A 17,481-nucleotide genomic window follows, 5' to 3' on the forward strand; every position below is an offset into this window, starting at 1 on the left:
CATAACTACATAACAAAGTACAGAGTCATCATCTTATGCAACAAAGCAAATTTCAACCTCCTCCTGGACCAACTCTTCAGGTAACACATACTGGAATAGTGATTTCTGTTCTCTGGCTGCAAGCAATGTTCACTTTGATGTCATTCATGTAATGCCCTCATCGTAACAAGGCTTCCTTGCAGTGAAAAATCTCACTACAGGTCCCAAAGACAGGCATGAACGTTAGAAATGGACTGAATAATCTCACCTACCCCCTTCAGTATGGAAAAGACATACTTGGAATCAAGCCTACACATAGCTACAAATCACCAGATTGTGTAGGTGAAGAAAAGGAGTGTTTGCTGGATTTCAAGCTGTTAGCAATTACCCAAAATGCAAGTCATTGGACAGGTCTCCTCCAAGTTACTCAAAAACACTTCCTTCTTGTAGAACATTTTAGTTGGTTCATGTTCAGTTTCTTCAGGATGTATAAAGATTGGACCGAAGAAATACGCAGCTCCATCTCGTACCCACATCTTCTCAATTCTGCAAAGAAAATCACATCACTGACATAAATGGAAGGCCATCCCTCCTACATGAGACAGCTGGACACAGCCTTGGAAAGACTGTCAATGAAAAATGAGTACAAAAGAACTGCCTTTTCCAGCTGTACAATTGCATCACATTTTTATTAGGTGGTGTCTTCGTTTAAAGAGCGGACAGAAGTAATTTTACTTTCAAAGGAAGTAAAATAAAGATGCTCTCATTGAATTGGAGAGAAATACAGAAATTGCATTCAAAAATATATAGAAAAATACAAAATACATGAATCCTTATCACTTAATACATATACAAGTGTGGTGGGTTGAAAATTCCCCCCCAGCATTAACTTTCATTACATGAAAACCCCCATAAACCTTCCCCCAACCAGACTAAACCACAAACCCCAGGGCTCCTTTTTTCCCCTCCCATTGTCTCCCTTCCATTAGGCCTAAACAGGCCAAAATTCTGCAAATTAAATTAGTCAGGCCTCTGAAGGCCATAAACAGGCCTACTCCACCATGTTACCAGAAAAGTGCCCCCTCCGGAGAGCTGAAAGGAGGGAGAAAAGAGAAAAAACAAATCTTAGAGCCTGCTTATGAAGAGATAGCAGAATTATGGGATAGAATAAACAATTTACACTTTTCTGGTCCATCCCTGGACCATTCCGTTCCTCCTGGAAGACTCAACTCTATGGTTTTTCAAAGGCACTAGCCTCGAACCATAACAGGTGGCTAAGCTTTTACCTCAACCTAGTAAGAGCTTGTAACATTTAGCTTCTTTCAGAAGAAATTTTTTTCCCCCGTTCCCTTTAATACTTTTTGTAAGAAGCCCATCTTTCGTGCAAGTTATTTTTATAGACACAAAGAGGAAGTAAAGAAGTTGCACCTACCTTCCTACTCTAGGTCGCACTAACCCATGTGATTTTATGAAGACACAGTCCCCAACCTTAAGCCACATATCATTGTAGCAGAGCTGTTCAAAGTAATGGCAACCAGGTTCTCCATTGGACATTTCCACCGGAACATCTTCTTTGTCCTGCAGAAGAACATCCAGTCAGAAACTCGTAGAAAAAGGAAAATTAAACACATAAAGAAAGACGCAAAAAACATGGCTCTATCTTTACATGACAGGTAAACATTACACAGAGCTGTACATGTGAAAGGGAGTGGTCTTGAAACTCAGAAATGAAATAGCAAAGCCAAAGATCCTCTCTATGGATGTCGCAAGCCTTCTCATTTCACAAAGCTGTAATTTTGCCAGAACAGTAATTTGCAGGTTCCTTTTTTGCTCTTCTACTGCTTCAAAGTTAACTACCCTAGCCAAGCATTGTCAGCTTATTTTGATGGTTTGTTTTAAAGCATACCAACACGCTTTTAGAGGCAAGAACTGAGTATATGGGCAAGTTAAAACACACAGGAATTTAATGGTTTGGCTCTGATGTATAATAATATGAACACTCCATGTATTGCTTGCAAATTTGTAGCATCTGTCCTACCTAATTTCTTGCTTTTTAGTCAAAACTCACCTTGTGCGTCACGGACCTTCCAGTCCAGGATTTTGAAAAACAAAGGCTATCTCCCCAAGGTGTGGAAAGAAAACACCCTTTAAGTTTCTTGGTAGAAAAAAATTCTTTTGTTATGATGTGAATAAATAAAGTAATTATACTAAGTTTCTGATTAAAGCTGACAATGAGTGTGCTGGGTAGCCAGTTCCGAGGTTCTCAGAGAACTTAATGTAAAGTAGATCTATTTTATGGTGTTTATTTTTTCTGCTTCTAAATTTATTTTAGATACATTTAATTCAATTTTATTTGATTTTAATACATTTCTTTAAAATGTATTTCTTTTATTATTCCAAATATAATAAAATAAACCACTTTACCCATTATGTTGGATAGAAATATTCTTAAGCTTTTTGACTATGAAGTGCTATCAACCACAAATAGGTCACAAACAACAAAATAATAAGTATTGCTTACTGCTGCCTGGCTACTGACTATTTTATGGAAATACTACATAATAAAGAATTTCAATGCTGCCATGAACTAAAATTAGAGTTGTAGTTCTACTGACTCCTTAGTCTTAAAGCAAGCATTAGAGTAAAAGCGTAATCTTCTTTTCTGAAGTGGTAAAAAAACCCCACCAAAGCACAACTCCTTCATATGATCACCAGAAAGCATTTACAGAATGCAGCAAATTTGTGCACAGTTTGGTTTCAGTTTAGAATCATAGAATCAGTCAGGGTTGGAAAGGACTACAAGGATCATCTAGTTCCAACCCCCCTGCCATGGGCAGGGACACCTCACACTAGATCAGCCTGGCCAGAGCCTCATCCAGCCTGGCCTTAAACACCTCCAGGGATGGGGCCTCAACCACCTCCCTGGACAACACATTCCAGGCTCTCACCACTCTCATGGTGAAGAACTTCTTCCTCACCTCCAGTCTGAATCTCCCCACTTCCAGCTTTATTCCATTCCCCCTAGTCCTGTCACTACCTGACATCCTAAAAAGTCCCTCCCCAGCTTTCTTGTAGACCCCCCTCAGATACTGGAAGGCCAGTTTAGTCTATTCATATTCTGTATTTATTGATAAATGTGCACAACACAATTCATAACTGAAATGTTGTGCTGCTTTATACTTCATTGCGTCATGAGGGCTCTTCTTTTATCATTCTTTTCAAACTCAACTGATGTTCCACCTGTTACCTTACATACCTTTTCAAGATGAAGGATGCTCTCCCCCACCTTACTGTCCTCCAATGTTTCAGCATGTTTCTCCTCATCTATTTTGTCTGTATTAGCAAACACAGAAGCAACACGGACCACAGGCAGGGGCACATCTCGTGGTACAAATCTTACAGAGCTCACAGGCATAGTCCACAGCTTAATCTTTTTAAAAGATTTTGTCTTTGCAGAATAACGTGACTCACAGACATAGACATCCTCATCTCGGAAGTTTTCAGGACACAATTTAAAATATTCCTGCAATAAATAAACAAATAAATTAAAAAAATGTCAGCAACGCACACACATCCCCCACAGACATACAGTGAACTCCCTCTCAGGTCCTGGGGTTTTCTTATGTTCCTGTTAGAAACACTTTTAGACTAATGAAGCCTTTCTACCGAGTTCTTCAAGTTTAACATTCAGTTATATTAGAAATTAAAAGCAAACAGGAAGAAATCCCATCCTTAGAGAAGGAGCTAAATTCAGTACAGGCTGTCACGTGAGAAAAGTTAAGTTTTATTTGTTTACCAAAATGGTGCATTAACAAGTACAAGATCTGCAGCTTAATATCACCGTTACAACATTTCTGAGCTTTGACTTGGAAAGAGAACACAATCACCAAGTTGGAGGGGGAGTTAACTCCATGCTCATTGATATGTGACCCTCATACCCACTCATGTATCAGCAGCTGCAGTGCTTTGTTCCACGCAAAGACACTACCTTAAAAAAAAAAAACAAAAAACAAAAAACACTTACAGGGCTTGTTTGCAAACAAGCCAAAAATCCTCAACACAAGGATGATGTGGAACCAAACTTGAGACAGAGATGGAAGACTTCATCCACTTACTAAACCATTCAAGCCTCCCTCTCTACCAAACCTAAATCTACATGCTTATATAGGAACCTTTAAGAAATTATCTACAATTTCTTTGCTACATGTTCTGAAAAGTAAGTTAGCTGATTTTCTAATGACCACAATTTCACAAACCAGCCTGCACCAGGAAACACCATCACTTGGGTGAACTCATGAAGCAAATGAAGAACACGAACTACTTTTATTTAAGTATTAGTAGAATGTCTATGAGCTTACAAATTAGTCTGAACAGTCTCTCACCTTGACAAACATGACCACACATTTGCCTAAAATTTTGTTAACAGGAACTTTGTTGTAGTAGTCACTTTTAAAAACTTCTTTCTCCAAGAATTTTCGTGTTGCAAGATGAAATGTTTCATTAGGTCGATAAAACCAACAGCCATAGAGCCATTTCTCTCCTTGGAAAAATAAAGAGAAGGAGGGGGGGGAAAGTTAAGTTGCGTATTTTCTAGTGCATGAGCAAGAACAAACAATTCTAGATTGATTAATGAAACAGCCATGTAGTCATTTATATAGAAAGTAAGCTGTTCTAAACAGGGCAAGATTCCTTAACTGTTTCAGCTAAGGAAAACTAGGTTGCTTTAAAAGAATGCCCACTGTTTTTTCCCCAGTACAACCTGACTCCTCAAAATAAAGGAGGAATGAGTTCTTATTCATTAATCTTGACTTTCAGGCCTTGAAATGGCTTCAAAGTCAACACAACAATAACTAGATTATTTGAAGAACCTTAAGAATCGCTTCTTCTGTGTTATGCTGTGACAAGTTCAAACTGCTAACAATGATTTATAAAGAAGTTACAACAATGAACTATTTTTCTAAATCAAAGAAAATCTGTTAACTGAACCAGAATAAAAAGCACTATTCACTTTTTCCATCACAGACAAAGGAACATTCAAGAAACATCCAGCTGGCCAATGATCAACACACTGCATCCAACTGAGTGAGCAGGGCAGGCTAGTAAGGAGAATGCCTTTGATCTTGGCCACTCTCTGTAACTAAACCCACCCCCTACAGTCCTTGCACTAGAGATGTTAGAGAACAATTCTCTTTACCTGGGCTTTTATTATTTGTGGGTTATTCCCTTTATTAGCTGATTTATACCTGTTGTATATGGACTTGTCTCACCTGGTTTTGAACCTGCTGATGTTATCTGCCTCCACAAGCTCCTGGAGACAAACACTTCCATGTGTTTTAATCTGATTTATCAGTATCAGTCAGTCAGTAGTGCTGGATTTGTTGAACAGTATTTCTGCATTCACCTTACCTACCCACTTTCATGATTTTGCAAACCTTAATTATAACCTGCCTTCTATTTCTTCTCTCTAATTTTAAGAGTCATGGTCTTTTTAATCTGTCCTTGTAATACATCCATTCCATCTCTAAGCTAAAATGGTTAACTCCACTGTACCCCACTGTAGTTCTCAGCAATTGCAGTCTCCAGAATTGCTGAGGGTACACCATGCTTATCTGATACTGTTGCCACATCTCTAGCCTTCCTGACACTTGCTGCAAATACAAGGCATCACTGATGAGGAAAAAGCAAAACAGTACTTGTAACAACTTGATTTGGCTTTAAAAATGGAAGATATGTCTCAATTTTGAAATTTAATAAAGGTAAGTTCTGAAATGGAGTTGTTTTGCACTTAAAACATGCTCGACTTTGGTTCAGATTTCCCAGCCCAGAAAAAAAAAAAACCCACATATGTTTTTCTGTGCCTAAATTATAAAGAGCCAATCCCACTTAGAAGAGCCAGTTCTCTGGGATGCTTGCAGTTATGTGGGTTGGTAGAGATGGATAACACAAAATCACATGCTGATCTAAGAACCTTATATTTGTAATATTCTTTGGAACAAAGCAACTCAGAAACAACAAATATACTCAGCAGTCCACACATACTTCTGCAAATAAAGTAGATAACATCTATACAGAATGAGCTCAAACTGAAACACTAAATAGTAATAAGAAGTTTTACCATGTTGTTTTCCTACAGCAAATACATCCTTACCAGCTGAATCTTCCCACAGCCTCTCAATACAGACTATGTGAGGCTGTAAATTGGCTTCAGCAGGCTCCACATACACATAATCTCCTACATGGTACATGCTGTTCTTGAAGCTGCAATCCTGGCTGTAGGTTCGGTGCAAGCTTGACAGTCCAGCAGATCCTGAAGAATCTTCACTCTTTTCAGCTTCTTATTTCAAGGAGTAAAAATAAGGTGTTAATAATGGGTATTTTGACATTAGCCAAGATTACTGATAGGAATGCCCTCACCTTCTGCTGAGTGCAGAAGTGCTACATGATACCTGATGCAACACTCTGCCACTGACCTCCAGTGTGAAGGAGGGTTTAAGTGTTTTGTGCTGCTAGCCTTTCTACTACTGGTGCTGCTGAAGGTTGGCTTTCCCTTCTTCAGCTGCATTTCATCTGAGCCCTCTCTGTGAGTGAAGAGGAACTCAGTAACAGCACTGTGCTCAGAAGCCTTCAGAAAGGCATGTTTTGCTTTATTTTAGTTCTCGAAGGAAGAGAGAAAAAGTGTATCACAGCTGTTGTCCCCTTACAATGCTGAGCCTGGCTGGAGCAACCAGATTTTACCGCTGCTGACATCAGTGCCGTCATCTTCCCATACATGGGAAGATGATCCATGTTAGGAAGACAATTCAAGGACAAAGAGCTAACAGCTCTGGTCCCATCTGTGGAAAGGAGCAATTAGAGAGCTTTACTTAATTCCCTAGACATGCTCCACATGATTATATAGACAGTAGCAACCAGGAACTGTGGAACACAAAGGAGCTTCACAGTAGTTTTCTTGCCTACAAAATAGTGCAAGTCCTTTCCTTTTCACACTCATAGCAGCCAAATAAGAAACACAAAAGGCTTACTTAAATACCATTCCTTTAGCAGTGTTAAAAGCATGATCATAGACAACACCATCAGCACATCAAGAAATCAGTATCTGTCAAAAAGGAAATGACTAAAAGGCCAACTGGAACAGTCACTGTGAAGTTTACTGTCAGCAGAAAGCTACAGTAAAAAACTACTGCTTTCTAACATCCTTGGCATAAGACTACTGGTACCCAATGGATTCTGAGTGATGAGTTTACAGAAGGTTAGCATCTACCTGCAACTCTTGCTTAAAAGCTCTCTGGCCTGGCTGACGGTATCAAAATAAAATAAATAGCTCATAACTTCAAAATACAAAACCATGGGTCGACAAACAGACTCTTAAGGTCCCTTCAGAAGATGAAGATGCAGCAACAGCAAAGTATACATCACATAGGTGCATTTTTCAATTAATACATTTAAAAATTAATGAAAAGAAAGTAGTTACCTCTCTTCTCCTCCTCTCTTTTGAGCTTATCCTCCTCTATTTCTTTGGGCAGCTTTTCCTTCTTTTCCTTTTCTACATCGTTGTGAAGATGCTTGGTGGTATAGCTGAGAGCAGGTGAAAGGAGAATCTCGCCATTCTTACAAAGTTCATCTCGAATTTTAATGAAGAACTGCTGTAGTTCAACTGCATCCTCATAAATCTCTGAATCAGTCCTGTACAAATGCATGTGCAACAGGACAAGAACAGTTTGTGCAGAGTCACAGAGGATTCTAAACACATACTCACCAGTCACCACACTAGTGACAAAACAAAAGCTTCACTCTACCAACACATTTCAGTGCTTATAATAAGTAGCAGACACTGTGAAGTCCGAAAACTTAAGTAGTAACAGACTGTTAAAAAAACCTGACTTATTTTAATTACCCATACTCCTGTTAGTAAATGTTTTTTACCTCCTCCCCTTCAAAGTCAAGATCTCACCTGCACATCCCCAAATACTCTCCCAACTCAAGTAAAACCCTGCAAGAAGCTGCAAGTGTTGTTAGGTTTTGCACACTATTACCATAACTCATACAAGTGTGGCTGCTCCAAAGGAGTCAAGCAGTTGGTGAACAACTCCTCCTGTTTCTTTCTTTTAATTGAAAATTACCACAAACCAAGTTTTCACGAGGTGTGCCTTTGGAAGAGTAATAGCAAACTTATCTCATGATAGAGATCTAACAACTTCTTTTTAATCAAAAGCATACATTCCACTGAAGACCTGATAGAGCTTTTGAGACTCAGTTTTCTAAACACTCATATCAAGGAAAGCAAATTCCCTAAAAAAGTTTCAGCCTTTATCTAATGTCAACATGCAAAACTCGTATGATAAGATGAAGATACCTGAACTGTTCTGGTTTCACTCACCTGTTCATCCTCCTTGCCCTTTCCAGGACTTCAAACATATTCTCCTGGAACAAGTCCAATCTCCTATAGCGATTATTTTCAACATTTTTTCTAATAATATCAAAAGTCAGAGGAGGTTTATTTGGGAAGCTGGGGTCAATAGCAGGAATCTCAGCTAAGGAGTCACTGTAGCATCTGCCCTCATCGTCCTGGTGGCTCATAACAGATACAAAAAGGTTATGGATAAGTTCCTGTATTAGCAAAGTGACATTGGGCACATGAGAATCCTCATCCCCTTCTATTTCTCTCCGAGTTTCAAGCAAAACTTTATGCAGGACCAGAGCATCTTTATAAATCAAAGATTCTGGCTCATTATATGTGCAAGCATTATTGAACATCATTACAAAGTCCTCTACCATGGAGTCAATGTCCTGGTATTTATTTGCCATCATATGGCTTCTGATCTTTTCCATGTCAACGGGCTTTTTTATGGTGACATAATAGTCAGGAAGTTCAGACCGAGAGGGCAGCCTCAGGAAGATGGCACTCAGCCGCCTGCCTCGCTTATCCGTGTAATTCTTAACTGCTTCATACACTTCGTTCAGTTTCTGCTGCATTGGAGTCATGTATTTCGATTTCTTAGGAGAGATGCCACTTTTTCTACCTAACAGACAAAACCAAAAAAACAAAGAAAAAAAAAAAAAAAGAAGAAAAAAATAATTGCAAAACCAGAGCTTGAACAATTCTTTGTCCATCTCCTTTCCATTGGAGAACTGCTTAGTGAAGAACCACTTTATGGTCTGAGCAGAAGACTCACAACATGAAGCCCACTTCAAGTTGCAGCTTCCTTTATTTTTATAATTGTATGAACATTTTTTTTTGGGAAAACATTGTTTTTGTCAAACGCAGCATCACATGTTACTGTGTGGTCCTCCTGGTGAAGGCCTTTTCATATTTACGTGTGGAAAACTATCTATCTATCTAATAACTCCACTAAATTCAATTTAGTCATACTAGCTCTATGTGAACCATTAAAAATCCACTCATCACTAAAACTGAGGTTTCTAAATATTGCCAAGTATCTTTAGGACAGGTTTATACCAAGTTTGAGAGGACTGTTACAGGTAAAATGTAAAATAAAGCCTCCCATGGAATTATCAGATGAGCTTTTTGATCAGCTCAAGAGCTCTGTAACTGTACTGCATAGTCTCTGCTTGCAAATTCCCTACTTTTTATTTTCAAGAAGGCTGAGTGCAGTTAATTCCTTTAATCCCTTCTGTGCAATGTTACCCATCTCAGTTTGCTAAGCTCTGAACACCTATCAAGGGAACGTAAGACCTAGGTAGCAGCAAATATAGTTTGTAAAGGCAACATAGGAACAGACATTTTTGTAAATTTCATGGCTTTCAGTCATTTTCCAAATAAAGCTCACATTTCTTTTAGCATTTTGTGGAAATCCCAGACATTTGACCAGGGAAATGAAGATCTTGACTCAGTTTGAGAAGCACCTTACTTGTAAGCAATCCCTGTAGCACACATTAAGAGTGCTAATCAAGTGTTATGGAGCACATAATGCAGCATCTAACATTTGAACAGCATCACATGCCAAAACGCCAGTCATGCCAACCAGTCCTAAGGCTTTTTTACTTTGTTTTAAGTTACTTTTCCTAGACAATGCTACAGACAATAACTACACTCTGACAAGCACACATACACACACCACTGCTGTCATGCCTTTGAAAAGACAATTCTACTTTGCAATTGTCAGTGTGAACTTGCAGATCATGTCTTCTGTTCTAACAGGAAGATCTGCTAATGATGTTGGTTTTCAGAAGTGTTGAAACAAGACATAGCAATGTAGGAGGTTGCCTTACTTAGCTTTAGTTTAGGGGATGCAACATCATCATCTTCAGCTAGGGGTCCCAGTTCTTTCCTTTTCTCTTTAAGGATCTTTTCCAGCATATGGGCATCATTGTATACCTATTAATCAGTAAAGTAATCAAAAACCAAACCAAAACAAGGTTTACTCTGTTTGGGCTAGTTTAGAACTAGCCTCCAAGAAACATTTAAATGTTAGTTTGAAAAAGCTGAATATAAAACCAAGCACTTAATTAAAAAGAAGGGCTTATTTCTCAAATGTACACCTTTAGTAGACTTGCACAGGTAAGTAAGCAAAATTGATGAACACCATCTAAATCAGGGGGATGTAAATCTTGCATAAATTATCCAATTAAGCTGCATTTCTATTTCGAAGTCTCCAAAATGGCAAGGCACAACTGTCTTACCAACTTCCTCATCAAACCATTCTGCTGAGTAGTTAAAGATTTCTTAAACTACTGTGATTCCAACAAGGTACAAAGGACTAGAATAGTCCTCCTGAGTTTTCAAATCCAACCCCAGTGAATGCAGCCTCATCATAAAGCCTACAGGGTAGCTGACAGAGTTCCTCACGATAAAGAATGAGAGGTTTCTTACTACCAATCTGTCCCACATCATGCTTGCTGGCTGAGAAACATCACAATACAGAAACACCCTACAGTATATTTGTAAATGGAAAGCATATTCCTTTCAGACTCTTTTGGTAGGCTAAGCAAGTCAAGTCTTGTAAGTCTGATCGCCCACACTCTCCACTTCCATGAAAATGAAGCTGGTTTCTTTCCAAGACCTCCCTTCTCAGAGGTTCTGAGATTCAAATCACATGCTGATGGCTGTTCACCGTGCAAATACCTACATGTGATTAACTGAGGGTGAATATGTGAACTTAGTAGACATCTTTTTTTAAAACATATTAGGAAACATTCAGGTGACATTCTGTATAGTGGAGGAACAGGTTTAGCTAACAGGAAGTTAAGCCTAACTTTCACAAAGGAGCCTGCTGCATTTCACATTTATGCAACCAGAGACGAAGACAGAATTTAAAACATCAGCAGAAAGTCCTATGTCTATTTTAGCTCAATAAGCAATTATCATAAATAATGTGAGTAAAAGTCAAAGCTATACTATCCTTACAAAGAAGCAGAAAGGTTAAGTGTGACTGCAGAATCAAAATGGTACCTGGGAGCCTTCCTCATTATAATGCCTTGCATTTCGGAACATGAGTTTCATGTCTTCAATCATGGCTTCTTCCGCTGCGTACTTATCATTGCGGATGTTGTGTTCTATCATTTTCAAGTCCATTGGCTCCAAGATAATTTTGTAATAGTCTGGATAGTCCTTTTTGGATGGCTTAACCATAAAGAGGTCACAGAGCCGTCTGCCTGTGCCTGGCTCTCGAGCTTCCAGAACTGCGTTGTATAAGATCTTCATTCGTTGCTTTCGTATATTCTTTTTACTGTGAGGTTAAAGAGAAGAACAAAAAGGAAGAGAATAAGTGTCAAGGGCTCTTTTCCTCACTTCCAACACTAATATCAAATTGACATTACCTTCTACCATGAAAAAAACCCTGAAAACCACCTGAACACACAAGAAGTTCAACATCAAGACATTGTACAAGAAACATAGGTTCACTTGCAAATAATGATGGTGTAAGAACCAGCAGCCTGTTAAATAAACAGGAAACCAAGTTTGAGATATGATTTTTCTGTCCTTCACCTTGAGTTTAAGTGTTCTACAGAATAAAACAACTAGTTTACAAAAATGTCAAGGTCAAAAGGAACACTAAGCACTTTCTGGATACAGAGGAAATAGATCAGTCAGGACTAGGTGTTTGAACCCAAGACCTCAAGATCTGGGGCAAACAGGGAAAAGTCCCTCAGCCAGTGTTCTTCACAACTACCTCTGCTGAATGCAGAATATCAAAGACTTGAGCTATTTGTTTCAGAGCAATTCTGCATCTTCTTCAGTACCAGATAAAAGAAAATAAGGCCATGAAGAATGTAAAGAAGGTGCTGAACTGCTTAAACATCCATCAGTCAGTCAAAAGAAGTTGTGAGTCAATAAAGATCATCAAAACTGCACACACAGGTAGAAGATGACCATGCACTTGCTATCATCACAAACCCTATGGTCATCCCACGTGTAGCTATTATGGTTGTCTTAAGAAATATGACAGAACAACCACGACAGCTTATCAGGAAAACAGTCATGCATGGCTCTCTGTACATACACTACATGATTTATAAGCAAATCTGGTAAGGGAAAGGAAAGCTGATGTTAACCGTGTATGATCTCAGCTCAGATACTGTGGCACTCTTAGAAACACAGTCCCTACAAAGCACTTTCCAACCAGCTTCCAAACTGCAATCTCTGTAAGACTTGTTCAGGTAGTTACAACTTTGACTATGTTACCTGTAAAGACACAGTTTTCAGAATGTGCAAAACATCACTGCACAACTTTCTAGAAACCAAAACGCAGGACAGATTTTTCTATCATCTGGTTCTTTTCCTCCTACATTCAAAATATACCTAATCCAGCACAGCTTCACACCTCAGATACCTCTTGCTCCTTAGCAAGGCCATCAAAATAAGTAATAAAAAAAATCAATGTCATGACACATGAGAAAATTCAAAATATATATTATATAGGTTAAAAACTATTTCTGTATCATCTCTGCTGCTGAAAACTGTTAACAGTTGACACCAGCAGATGAGCAGTGCTGGAAGACAGACATACTTACTTCTGGTACATGAAAGGGGCCTACCAGAAAGCTTGCAAGGGACTTTTTACAAGGACTTGCAGTTACAGGATGAGAGGAATTGGATTAAAGCTTGAGGAGGACAGATTTAGACTGGATAAAAGAAACAAATTCACAGACACCTCAGCTCCATGATCTTGCCAGGCACAGAGGTCAGACTGACTGGCCTGAATTACTGTTTTACAGGTGCTACTGCTGGCAGTTGCCACTACTGCAACAGTATTATCAGAAGTCAGAACTTTTGTCAAGTGATACCATGAGGCAGAGTAGAGAAACTACCCTTTGCTGGAATAAAACACACCATTACACACCAGCTATCACTGTTACAAAATAGTTTCCATAAATCACCTTTATTGCTCACTAAACCAGTACATTGTAAATCATAGTGAATTTCACTTACATTGCAGTATCTAGTGAAAAATCAACCTACTACACTCCATTTATCTATTTGTCATATATCCTCTCTGGCCCACTGACAGGCAAGTAACCAAAAAGTGCAATTTCAGAAGGGAAAGTAGTCCACTGACATTAATGATAAGAACGCCTCAAGCAGAGTTCAGGTTGTGGAAAATGAAAATGTTTATGCCAGGAGACTTTGCCAAATAAAAACGTTTGTAGAGTAATGCTATAAGCTTCACAAAAAGTTATTCAACTTTGATTATAATGGAATTGCTATCCAAACTACATAGCAGTATATTGGAGAAGTAGTAGAAAAGAAGCAAAACAACCTGTGAAGACATTCCACACACTGGGCTGAAATAAATAACACAAATTAAAATACTGAAATTCCCTAACAAAAGTAACCTAATTCAGTGCAACTGCAGTGTCCATGCCACTTAGTGACATTACGTTGACAACTGTCAACTAACAGGCCAAAAAAGGAAAATAAAATCAGCAAACAGTTTTGAATTAATTGGAGCCAACACTTAGAGAGGTTAAAAGCTTCAGAATAACAAATCCTTACACAAATGCTTAAAAACATGGCTTAATATTCTTTTTCATAAATAAAAGATGCAGCAGTGCCACGGTCTGCAGGAATCACAGAGGTGCATACCTTTTCCTTTTTGAGCTTCCAGTATCAGATGTAGCAGAAGAAATCATGCTATCCCCATCTTCAATATCATCTCTCCTAGCAAGCTCCTTCTTCTTTGCCTGTAAAAGGAAGAAATCCCTGAAACCAAACTCACTTGCTGGACATTTCCAGAACAGTACTAGACATCAAAACAGATCAGATCCACAAAGAAAAATGGAGCTTGAGATTTTGAGATTAAACGACCATTCAAATATCTCCAATGTATTTTTAAATACCAGCTGGGTGACATAAAACAGCAGCATTATTCTTTTTAGCTGTCAGAGAAGTTTTTAGGGAAGCAATTTGAAAACAATGCCACTTCAGACTGCAGCACTTAGCTGGAACCTTTTACAATATTTGAAATGTTTTACCATCCTCCAGTTACCTGCAAACTCTGAAAAAAAAAACCCTACACCTCATCAATTTTCTTACAACTTAATTGGGTTAGGAGTGTTATTAAAGAATAAGAGTGATCAAAAGAAACCACAGAAGGCAGCAAACGTGCTGAAGAAAAATCACCATGTGATGCTGTTCATTCCCACACTTCCCCTGATGCAAGAAAATCCTACCATAAATAAAGATCTAGTTAAAAATTACTTTGGAAAAACATTCATTAGGGAAATAAATTCACATCTGGAATGAAATCCTTTTGATTGCAGTACTCCACATACCTGCATAACCTGCTGCATTTTCAGCACTCTTTTATAGATGGCAGAATTTGGAACATTGTAGCGCTTGGCATTTTCAAACATCAAGTTCAGATCAGCCTCCAACTGATCTAAAGTTTCATATTCGTGATTCTTCAGTTTGGTTCTGCAAAAGAGAAACATTGATCAGGTATTTCACAAGCTACACATTGCAAAACAGTTCTTTGACTCTTCATTTTCATGATAAATCAATACCCAAAGAGCTCTGATGACACAAATGTCTTTTCTTTTTCTGAAGCTACAGCTTCCATCAGCTGAAACTACAGTTATATTCCTAAAGAATGATTTTAGTAATTCTGAAAGCTGCCCTTTTGGAAGTTGTGCAGACTGAAGTCCTGTTTTCATGTTTGGATGAGATGTGGTAGATATGAGGCAGAAGCATCACCTGCTGAGACTACTCCAGTACACCTCAGCTGTGATGTGTAGGGCTACTGAAGTCAATGTGACAGGTCAGCTCCACATGACCATGAACACTGCCTTCCCTACACATGGATTCCACTCATCTTCAATAAGAATCAAAAGTGCCCAACACCTCCCATGTTAACCCCTGCCCATTTTTGCCTTCTCTTAAAACCACCTGGTTGCTGACTGGTGCTACCTGCAAAGCACATTTCACATGAAAAGAGTTAAAGAAAGATTAACAAAAAAAGGTAATTTTTCATATGCTGAACAGATGCACTAAGTCTGACAGTAACTTCATGTGTTTGCTCGTGTTTCCTTTCATAAGTCAGGAAGTTCTAGCCAACTTCTGTAAGTCTTCCAACAACATTAAGCACAACAGAAAACAGTAACCTGTAAGAATGCAAAACCCAAACCCTATGACAACTGCACAGTCATCCTCCTTTGCATCTCTTCTCACGCACTTGCTGTCACATCCACCAGTTACACCCCACTCCTAAATCTAACCTGCTTTCTACAGCACCTAGCTGAACATGAACCTACCCCATGGAGCAAAAGCCCCAGCACAAAATACATTTAATATAATAACCTTTTAGTCCCAAACCTTCCCTGCCAATCTGACCCTACAACTGAACCAGCAAACAATATTCAACTTGTGTTCAACAGACCTCTTCACCGGCCAGCCAAGGCTCAGGAAGTCACGCTTGGATTAAACATAGCACAGAGCTGAAACTGCTATAAAAACCACTGAGAAGTGCAGGTGTCTATAAAGCTGTCCTGAGGGACATGCACGTTGCCAGGACAGCAGCTGCACGTGTCTTACTGAATGCAGGGTATTGCTTTGTCATTTCTTTCAACTCTAGTATAGGAGTATATGACTGGCATTAAAAAAAAAAATAAATAAATAAATAAAAACCTATTTGATTCAGGATTATTTTGCCCTCAGCCACCAGAATATGATCATAGGCTTATAAATACTGGGGATGTAAACACTGAGTCTGCTCCATGCTCTTCCTACTGTCTGGTTACAAACATTATAGGCCACCTCATACCTTCTCCAGCTAATCTGAACACTCCCTGGTACAGGAAGTAAAACCTGTATGGGATTTATTCTTTCATTCTGACAAAAATTTTTACAAGCAATTATAGGACTTCAGCACACAAACACTTGGTCTCTAAACACATCATTAAGAGAATGCTCAAGAAAACGTGGAATAGAAAGGCTTAAAAACCTTGCATCAAAACCCCCAACTAATAAGTTCATATTTATCAAAAACTAGTTTTTTTTCAAAACAGAATTATTTAAGACCATTCTAATTTGTTAAGGCACATACAGTAAAAGAGTATATAAACAAGCAGTAATTTCCTTGCTTACTTTTCTTAATACTGATAAAATGAAATCTTAAATGTTTCGGGCTTGGTTGTTTTGTTTTGGGTTTTTTTGTTCAAATAAGAACTTAATTTGTAATGGACTTAAACTATTTTAAATTACAAGTTCTCTACAAACAATTCAGGCCAGCAGCCTCCATTACTTCAAGAAAAGTTCCACTCCTTTATTTGCCATATTACCAGAAGTGGTTAAATTATAAGGCAAAATATGCTTGACCAGATGGACCATATTTACTGGAAGTTCAACTCAAATAATTAATAATTATCCAAAGATCAAAAAAGCCACCACAAATCTCTCCATTTCAGGAGAGCCTCAACAGATTCTGGTGCAGTGAAATGTGATGTTTACATTCCTGTCATGGATCATTGTCCAAAAGAATGCACATTCATAAGAACAAAGCATTTAAATCCTCCAATAGTAGGCATCCCACAAACCCAACTGTGTTTTGCACCAGATCCATGCACTTTGTAAAATCTCAGCTTCCTGGAGCGCAAGACACCAGGAATGCCATTGAGGATAGAAATTCCAGTGCCCATGTTTTAGGAGAAATGCTGCCAGGGAATTCCCTGGAGGGCTTCCCTCTTCTGGTGTTGAAAACCTTCATCCACTTCCCTTAGGGATCATACTTAACGCTGTAAGGAAAGTAGAAAGGCAGCTGCCCACCTATGGCAAATTATCTGTCTGGAAACAGATATCAAGTGTACCTTTCATGGAAGGTCTCTCTCAGTTGCATCTCTTTATACATAATTTGAGTACTCTTTGATACATTCAGAAAAAAGCTTCATGACAACTGTTAATGACTTCTCAATTGCCATCAAGTACATTTTGTGCTTCATTCAAGAGAAGACATTTTCTTTGCCAAGCTAAGAGCTGCACTAAAACGTAAGAAAAAAATGCTTTAAAGCCAATGATGGACAGGTAACCAGCATGGCAGCTTCATACTT

The 17,481-nt window shown here is 38.6% G+C and overlaps 1 protein-coding gene across 16 annotated transcripts in view; it reads right to left on the reverse strand.

The window, feature by feature from the left end:
- Positions 1-17,481, reverse strand: part of PBRM1 (polybromo 1) — a 55,296-nt gene that overhangs the window by 19,720 nt on the left and 18,095 nt on the right. For 12 of the 16 annotated variants that reach the window (XM_054387652.1, XM_054387651.1, XM_054387642.1 and 9 more), the window contains 11 exons: positions 14,713-14,854; positions 14,024-14,121; positions 11,390-11,666; positions 10,210-10,315; positions 8,357-8,999; positions 7,451-7,662; positions 6,128-6,313; positions 4,362-4,519; positions 3,236-3,502; positions 1,412-1,557; positions 368-525 (listed from right to left, as the gene is read on the reverse strand). In XM_054387652.1, coding sequence (XP_054243627.1) covers positions 368-525; positions 1,412-1,557; positions 3,236-3,502; positions 4,362-4,519; positions 6,128-6,313; positions 7,451-7,662; positions 8,357-8,999; positions 10,210-10,315; positions 11,390-11,666; positions 14,024-14,121; positions 14,713-14,854 — 2,393 coding nt within the window. Of the gene's footprint in view, positions 1-367; positions 526-1,411; positions 1,558-3,235; positions 3,503-4,361; positions 4,520-6,119; positions 6,314-7,450; positions 7,663-8,356; positions 9,000-10,209; positions 10,316-11,389; positions 11,667-14,023; positions 14,122-14,712; positions 14,855-17,481 lie in introns of all 16 variants that reach the window. The other 4 variants (XM_054387644.1, XM_054387653.1, XM_054387647.1 and 1 more) reach the window with 2 other exon arrangements.

This window comes from Indicator indicator, chromosome 15 (genome assembly GCF_027791375.1).
Source record: "Indicator indicator isolate 239-I01 chromosome 15, UM_Iind_1.1, whole genome shotgun sequence".
Lineage (NCBI taxonomy): Eukaryota > Metazoa > Chordata > Aves > Piciformes > Indicatoridae > Indicator > Indicator indicator.